At 38.9% G+C, this 8,912-nt stretch overlaps 1 protein-coding gene across 1 annotated transcript; it reads left to right on the top strand.

Annotated features, from left to right (window-relative positions):
* Positions 1–251: 251 nt before the first annotated feature.
* Positions 252–5,870, top strand: LOC133845295 (dynein axonemal intermediate chain 3). Its single transcript, XM_062279727.1, has 7 exons — positions 252–527; positions 1,300–1,964; positions 2,611–2,773; positions 2,833–4,118; positions 4,687–4,862; positions 4,920–5,119; positions 5,175–5,870. Exons 1-7 carry the CDS (start codon positions 328–330, stop codon positions 5,830–5,832), a joined length of 3,348 nt encoding a protein of 1,115 aa, XP_062135711.1. The 5' UTR covers positions 252–327; the 3' UTR covers positions 5,833–5,870.
* The last annotated feature ends 3,042 nt before the right edge of the window (positions 5,871–8,912 follow it).

Genomic DNA, 8,912 nt, shown 5'->3' with positions numbered 1-8,912 from the left:
TCCGTATTTGGTCAAAGATAATGATGTGAAATGCCTCGCTGCAACATGGACAAACGTCTGCAAAACAATCACCCACTCAAAAATTGTTCGAAGGAAATTTTTGCCAAAGCCTCATGCATGTAAATGAGTGAAAATGTTGCAACTTCATTGCAATTCTGCCCCCTCCGCCCAACCTTTGCTTTGGGGAGAAATTTCAAGCGACGCATGCTCAGCTCCAAGTTCACAGCCAAAAGCATTGCCATGGACGCCATGTCAAATATAAACAAATTACAATTGAAAACAATATTGAAATATATACTTGGATTTAGTTAGAAAGCAGCTAGCAACATGGATGAGTTCACCGAGAATGCGGGCGACCTTGAACTGGGCCTCGAGCCGGGCAGCATTCAGAAGCGTCGTCCATATCTCAAGAAGTTCATGCAGCCCGACTCCGATGAGGATGTGCCGGATATGCAGAAGCTTTACAATGTGCAGGAATCGTGGCGCACGCTGCTTGCTTTGCCCACCTGCCAAAAAGTGATGGTCACGTGAGTAGAATAAATAATAATAGCTGAAGATACATATAAGGGATAAATCCACTAAATACAGAAGCAGGATAATATTAAATTCATTTCAATCCAGAAAAATACATTCTAAAATCAACAAATTGCATTAAGGCGAAACGAAACCTTTTCGAAATTGAAACCACAATATCAATTCTTAAATTAAGCCTATTTTTTACTTTTTGAAGAATTTATTTGAAATGCAAAAAATAAACACAGATTACAAAATTACAAACCATGATCCAAGAATGCATAATAAGTCTTTATATCTTAAACGAGTAAGAGAATTATAGCAATGGCTCTGCATATATTGCAATTTGTAATTTTAATATTTTAATGACAAATTTTAACAAAGAAAAAAAAAGAACAGTAAAATCTTTGATAAAGAGACTTTCCCATCCTTAAACTAGAAACATTAATTACTGAATTATGATTGATGATTGGAGTATGGTTCCACGCGTTTCTTGAGATTTTAATCTTCACTGTTCTTCAAAAGTTCTCAATCTTAAGATTATGAATATAGTGTTTAAAAAGTTTCAAATTCTCCAATTCATTCCTTATCATAGTATCCTAAGGTTGTTAATAATCGTTTTTGCTCTCAGAATTCTTATCCTAATCTTCTAAAATTATTTTACTTTACATTATTCCTTTTATGCAGGTGAATTTAGACTATAGTCCCTTTTTTAATTGAAAACACTTTCATTTGTAAAAATATCCTTATATATACATACATACATATATAATTACACTATTACAGTGAAGCTGTGCAGAAAACCCTTAAGATCCAAGTAGGGCTTAATGTCACCCAGGAATTTCCCTGGAAGCAGCTGCAGTACAAGGAACTGCGCGATGTTCTCTTCGAAGAGCTCGAGAATTCCGCCGATCTAGTAAAGCTGTTCAAGGGTTTCAATCCCGAAAACTATGTGCTCATGGGCTATTGCCCCACACTCACTGAGTCCGACGAGGATCCACCCGAGGGTGATCCCTTCATCTTCTACGTAAGCAGTCGGGACACCAAGCTCGCAATGGGAATCATCCAGAACATGGAAGCCTTCGAACGCTGGCGCATGCAGCGACGTCTGCGCAAGAAGCCTCGCAGCTGGGTCAGCATGGGCACCGAGCACGAAATGACCATTTTAGTGGAGCACATACGTGAAGCACCCGTCGATGTGGAGATCCAGAGCGTGTATCCCATTCAGCAGCCCAAGCACATTACCTTCCAGCGACGCTTGGCGCGCGATGTTCGTGATGGCGTCATCGAGCTGCTGCCCAATGAAAACGTCAAGTACGATAACATCATCAGGCGTCGTATTGCGGTTGGGGTGCAAGTGGCTCCAGCTCGCATCAGCCAGGAGCAGCAGACCAATCCCACGTTCCCCTCGAACGCCTGGTCGCAGTATCTCTACGAGCTGGACGATGCAGGTGAGTCATAAGTGATAATATATCAAGCAACTTATTTGCTGCCCACCTTAAATTCCCGATTTAGCCTCCTTAAGAGCTAAATCTAAAAATAATAATCGTTGGTGGTCTTCTTTTTTGCTAAGCCAAGAAAGATAGCTAAATTGACGTTTCTACTGCAATAGACCCTAAACTTTTTTATTGGACTTCTTAAGATCTTCTAAGCTTGAGTAAGGTTTTTGTTTTCCAAAAACTTATTAGATACTTTTACACATGTATAAAAGGGAAGTGTCAAAACAAGAAACGGAATATCCAGCGCAGTTTTGCTAAAATGATGTTGGATTCCAAAAATCTTCGTTGTTCCTTAAATCTTTATCAACTGTAGACGATATGTATGTATCTACCTAGCTTTCTTCCCACCGATCAGACCAGAAACCCAAATTGTTTGGATTCTTTGGATATTGTTTGAATATCTAGACTCAATGTTAATAATTTTACTGTTGAAATTGATTTCACAAATAGAAAGAGTTTTCTCAATATATAAGATGTCTTTACATTCTATTCAATTTGTTTCCAATTTAAAAGCGTATTTAAATCTACTAACACTTTACTACCTCCCTACTTCCCTTGTCTTAATGCCTGCTTTTTCTATTTATTCGACCCCATCAAGATCTCGAACTGGATGAATCTGAAGTGGAGGAGGAGCAGGCGGGTGCCGTTCGCAGCAGACCCGTCACACCTGTTGTGGAGGCTCCCAAGCCACCGCCCGAGATGTCCGATCAGGTAAATCTGCTGCTGGAGACTCTCGACTTCAATCAAATCGACAGCTATCGGTGGGTTGGCTACAGGAATTCCTAACTTAACCTTAAAACTTCCTTTGACTAATTTTCAGCAATGACTATCAGTTGATATCGACCAAGCAGGTGGTGCACTACTCCAATCCGTATCTGCAGGAGTTTATGTGCTTTGCCAACATCTCGAAGAGCGACAAACGCTATGTGGCCAGCATCGATTGGTATCCTTCAATGTCTGGTCTGCTAGCCGTCTCCTATGGCTTCAGTACTCCCAGCACATTGGATCTGGCCACGAACAATGTAAACTTTGTGCAGCGTGCGGTGCTCGAACCGAATCCTGTGCTCCTCTGGAGCTTCTCCGACAATTTGAATTATAAACTGGAGTTCGAAGCGCCCTTTGAGGTGACCAAACTATCGTTTTGTCCTTTTAATGGCGATATATTGCTGGGCGGCTGTCAGAATGGTTTACTGATTGTCTGGGATCTGCAGGGACGTTGCGAACACCTCGATGAGGAGGAGTTCCTAACCCCAGAGCAAGCCAAGTATCGTGCCATGATTGGTGAGTATCTCAACTGGACGCTGGACATCAACGAGGATGTTGTTGTGCCCCCAGCAATTATATCGCCGCTGGAGAGTTCACCTACGGGAGCGATCACTGGCATCTATTGGCTGAGCAAGCACTTTTATTTGAATAATTTCGGCAAAGTATTCACCGATCCTGATAAACGCAATCATCACAAATTCTTTATTACTTGCGCCTTTGATGGCACCGTCAGTTTCTGGAATCTCGATGGAGAAGTCTCCAAGAAGGAGCAACAGCAACGTGCCAAAAACTTGCCCAAGGAGCTTACACAAAACGAATCGGCGATGAAGAACAAAACAATCAAACCCATTTATAGTTTGTCCTACAACGAACCCTTGACTGGCATCGTAGCCGACACTTCTGTGTTCTCCGTTCAAACGCCTTCTCCCAAGGTCATTTACTCCTCGCCTGCCAATTATCCCATCAATGTAGTTGCCAAAAATCCGCCCGAGTTGCGTCAATCGCTCATTCTCTCCACCTACTACGGTCACATTGTACGCGTCGAGTGGCAAGGAATGTATAGCGAAGCAGGTGCCAAGGAGCAGGTGAACAGCTCCATCAACTTTGCCATGGTCCACGACGGTCCCGTTGTGGCGGTCAGTAAGAATCCCTTTTATCCGGAGCTGTTTGCTTCCATTGGTCGCACTGTGTTTGCTCTGTGGAAGGAGGATTATCCTCACTCAGCCATCATTTGGCGCAAACGTCCTTGTGATCTCACTGCTGTTGCTTGGAGCGAAACCCGGCCAGCTGTCTTGTATATTACTCGCAATGATGGAATTCTGGAGGCGTGGGATATTCTGGGTAAGTAAATGTAGCATATATTTGTTATACCCCTTAAGTTTACTTATTACCATCGTGACAAAACTTTTTGTTAAATTCTATTCAGCTTGAACCGCAGCTTTGCTCTGACTTAACTTAAAAGCCATCTTTGGTGTATTAATGAATTAATTTGTATATTATTTCTTACAAGTTGGTTCATGTCCTAGATTAATTAAATTACATTATTATTGTGATGGTTTGTTACTCAACATAAAAACCTAGATCTTTCAGAATTTTTGATTAGTTAGTTAGACAAGATAATAATAATAACTTTCTATATAGAAATAAGCTTATTGAAAAAATATTGTATATCACAAAAAACAAAAAATTTCATAACATCAGGTATTAAATTTGTATGTTATTTAAGAATTAGTTGGTTGCATTGTCTTCAGTTGAATTTTCTGTATAGTGAAAACCTATTGTATTGTCGGGTTAATACAATATTAATATTGGCCGGTCCTCTAATAAGGAAGTTTTCAGTTTTTTTATTTTGTATATTTAGTAATTTAGATTAACTCTAGTCAAAGATAATTAATTTTCTTTTCGCTAGATCGCGATGATGACGCTGTGTTGACCGAAGTGCTGGGAGGTGGCATCATCACTGCAGTGACAGAGCATCGTCCTTCGTTGCCGCACAAGATTCTCGGCATTGGTGACTACAACAGCAGCATTCGCATGGTGAAGCTGCCCCACAGCTTCGATGTACCGCTGGACAACGAATTGGCCGTAAGTGGAAATACTTTACATCTCTTCTCTTGATATTACGTTTGTATCTTCTCATAGAAATTGATGAAATATGTACTGAGGCAAATCAGCCGCAAGATGAGCATTCAGGCCTGGGAGCAAAAGTATTACGAATTGAACAAGGACATCATTGAAGCGAAACGTGAGGCAGAGGAAGAAGCACGCAAGGAATTGGAGCGTTTGGAGCGAGAGCAGCAGAATCCCAGAAAGCGCGCCTCAGAGAATGATGAGGAAGGCGGGTGAGTTGAGAAGTATAACATTTCGACAGCTTCCCTTCCTAATCTTCACTTACAGCGCCAAAGGTGCCAAGGGAGGCCTCGGCAATGTGCCGTACAACGAACGTATGGCCAAAAAGTTTGATGAACTGAATCTGAATCGCATGATGACCATTTTAATGTCTCGCAAGCAAATGGATCCCGAGAAGCTGGCACGTGAAACGGCGCTAGAAAAGGAACGTCTTAGCTATGAGACCGCCAAGAAGGAATCGTACGCTCGACTCCTGGAAACCGTCGATGAAGATGTCGCCACCATACGCTCTCGCATTCTGCCCGTCGAGATTTCCGATCAGCAGCGCAGTGAAATGATAGCCGAGCGGGTGAAGAATGAAATCGCCAATTCCGAGTCCTATGAGAGCATTAGCGCAGATGCTTTTGAGCGTCTGAAGAATTTTCCCGAACTCAAGTCGGTGGATTACATTGAGCTACTTGAACGTGGCATTCAACGTCGCCAGCTGCTTGACCAATCGCTGGGCGGCAACACCGATCGTCTGTTGTGGTACAAGGAGAAGCTGCGCGATAATCAAATCTTTGAGTGCGACTTTGGCACCGATCTGCTCTACAATCGACGTCCCTTAGGTCCGTTTCCGAAGGCAACTTCCGAGGAGGAATTGCGTCCCGCATCTGAATCGCAGAGTAGGGTGGAGAAAATTGCTACTGTTATTGATGAGGATTAATTGTAATTTGATTTGTTTATGAAGAACTATAAAAATGATTTAGTTGATTTTTTTTTTCTGGGGTGAGGAGTTATAGAACTTAAATATTACAAAATAATGATACTCCTATTGTTTGGGGAATTCTTATTTTTGCAGGGCTTTTGTATTTGTTTATTTGTATTTTATTTCAACTAAAAATCCATTGGCAACAGTATTAATTTATATCTTAACGAAATTTTTAATAAGCATTAATAAAATTCTATTTATAGATTATTTAATATTATTTTTCTTTTATTATCATAGAAAACAAACTCCTTTTATTTATAAGCAATTTATTTCTTCTAAATTCAATGAGTGACTATTCCAATTTTTTATTCGTATGATATTTGAACAGTTTTATTTAAATTTGTAAACCCTTGAACCCTTGTATATAAGATAAAATAGCTATATTGAATGCACAAAAGTTTAATAAATAACCTGCTATTTAAAAATGTTTACTTACTTAGTCACTTACCAAACTTTTAAAGTAGTTTATAGAATATTCATTTTGGTTCTTCAATAATTTAATGAAATTCTTTAAAACGCTTTTTTCAATGAAATACTTCATCATATAATTGTAAATACAACATGCTAAAAGCAATGATATTTTGGCGGCAGTAATTCATTAGTTTCATTTGATTTGGCCATTGTTTGACTCGGTTTTGTCGATGCCAAAAAATTGGATGCCTTAATTAAGTGTGCATTGAACCACGTCGTGGCATTTCCGCTTTCAGCAGCGGGTTCAAGTTTATGACATTTCTAAGCGAGTGAGCGAGTAAATAAAATCATCTCTTTTTCGCGGTCGAGGCGTGTCACAGGTTTAATGAACTTGCCACAGCGAGCCGGACAGAGAGCAATGTCGTTGTCGATGTCGACGTCTGCGTCGATGCAACCGCAGTCGCTTTCCCACGGCGCTCAGTCGACTGCGGCTGCGACTCCGACTGCGACTGCGAGACTGTGCCATCAGCTGCCCATTGTTGTCATAATGTGATTGAGCTGGGGGAAAACTGATCCAGGGGGAAAATGGACAGCGGCAGTTCATCATTTTTGCTGACCAGTTAATGATATACATTTCGGAAGCAATACAGCTGAACTTTACCATAATTTTGCGACCATTATGATTGGCTTAAGCTACATACATATTCGTATTTGCTGCCGGCCGGCATTTTTTTTTTCGTTTCTGTGTTGCATCATCATCGTGCAGCATGCGCAACAACTTCATCATCGTTGAGAGACGACCACCTGTTGTCCTTTAAGCGCAGCTAAGCGATAAACCATAAAACTGATTTCGCTCGCATTTAATGCACTTTTTTTGTAAGTTTTTTTTTGCAACTCTTCAGTCAGTTGTAGACATATCTTTTTATTATTATTCATTTCTGCAGAGCATTGCGTGCGACTCTCGCTGCAGCAAATGGCAATTGCGATTGCGATGTCGATGTTGATTGCAGCTTTGACTGCAAGTTCATTTTGCACTTTTACATAACAATTCGGACTTTGAATTCGAATTGGCAGATCGATAAAAAGTCTGTCTCAAACTTAACGCATCGGCTATATATATTTCTTTTTTAGATGCACTCACTTTGCAATCGTTTCCCTTTTATTGCCAGCTGTTGATCGTCATTTTCCTTAGATTATCTTAAATAATTCAATTTCAGTTATTTATTTACTTTATTTTTATCAACCAGGGTCATTAAATTCAATCAAATGGATTTTCATTAATTGTATTGCATTTTATTGATTCGTGGCATCCTAGCGAAAAAAACAGCGTAAGGCGATGCAACTGCAATGAAATAAAATATAACCAATACTTTAATCAATAAGCTGTTAAAACACATTAGGTTAATAGGTTTACGGAAAATAATCCTGGAAGAAAAGTACTTAAGCTTTCAACACATTGTTTAATTGCCATGCAGTTAATAAAATTAATTTGCAGCTACTACATTACAATTTCCCAATTTAAGTAGTAGTCCTCAATCATTCAATCATCGATTTATCACTTATGTGGTAACCACTTTATTACATCACACTTCGAATTTTTAAACTCTTCTAAAAAGAAATAATTTTTTTCCCTTTTAATCACTTCGTTTCTTTTGCTAGAATTAATTTAATTAATTTAATTTTTTTTTTTCAATTTAGCGTCAATCTAAGCTAGTTAGTATATTTTCATTTATGTATGTTGGCATATTATTATTTTAATAATTGTTATTACTTAGCAACTGTTACCTTGCAGTTTCTCTATTATAGTTATCGGACTCAATCACTTTTTGAATTACTCAATCAACAAATCAATCGGTAAATCGGTAAATTAGTTTTACAAGTAGGTACGTTATTATTTATTTATTTGTTTTAAATATTTTTGCAAATTTTGCAATAGCTACTTTATAGTTTCGCGTTTTATTGTTTCTCATCCTCAATCGCTTAATCAATCACTCGATCAACAAATCACCTCTTATGTTTATAGCAATTTTATACTCCACATTGTAGGCTGTTGAGCATTGAAACTCGTTTACCTTTTGCCACTACCTACATAAAAAATATAAGTTTATAGCGCGTGGTTCAACGAAGGTTGATTTTGGTTAAGCAGTGTAATTTACGATCTTATGCAAAGCGATGCATCCACAGACACAGCCGTGACTTGGCATCAAATTAGTCGAACTGGCCAAATGTTAAGCATACTCGGTGATTATTCACGCCCAGCGCAATTGCAAGTGCAACAGTGTGGCAAGTGTTGCACAGTTATGACCTGAATATGTCAAAGCTAATTCTAAGAAGGACTATCAGCAACGTAAAAATCTCAAATGAAGTTTTGAAACTTTAACGGCTTGAACGAAATCTAATTTATATATGTTTTAAGCAAATATAAAATTGGAATTTCATCTTGATTATTTGTAATCTTCATCCACATATGGATATTCTAATCTCATTTAAATGGGACCTTTGAATAAGTACTATACTTATTGTATTATTAAATAAGAACAAGTACTTTTTGGTTTTATATTTTAAACTCTTCTTAGAATATTCATTTGTTTAAAGCAACTTGACCATTCTACGGCGAAATAACA

The sequence above is a fragment of the Drosophila sulfurigaster genome, chromosome 3 (genome assembly GCF_023558435.1).
Source record: "Drosophila sulfurigaster albostrigata strain 15112-1811.04 chromosome 3, ASM2355843v2, whole genome shotgun sequence".
NCBI classification, from domain to species: domain Eukaryota; kingdom Metazoa; phylum Arthropoda; class Insecta; order Diptera; family Drosophilidae; genus Drosophila; species Drosophila sulfurigaster.
This window is presented reverse-complemented; position numbering and strand designations above follow the sequence as displayed.

What these genes read in the sequence shown, in the direction of transcription:
- LOC133845295 (XM_062279727.1), top strand. Translation starts at nt 328, where the DNA reads ATGGATGAGTTCACCGAGAATGCGGGCGACCTTGAACTGGGCCTCGAG. An exon ending in AATCAAATCGACAGCTATCG is followed by an intron (nt 2,774 to 2,832) that starts GTGGGTTGGCTA and finishes ACTAATTTTCAG; the next exon opens with CAATGACTATCAGTTGATAT. An exon ending in GGAGGCGTGGGATATTCTGG is followed by an intron (nt 4,119 to 4,686) that starts GTAAGTAAATGT and finishes TCTTTTCGCTAG; the next exon opens with ATCGCGATGATGACGCTGTG.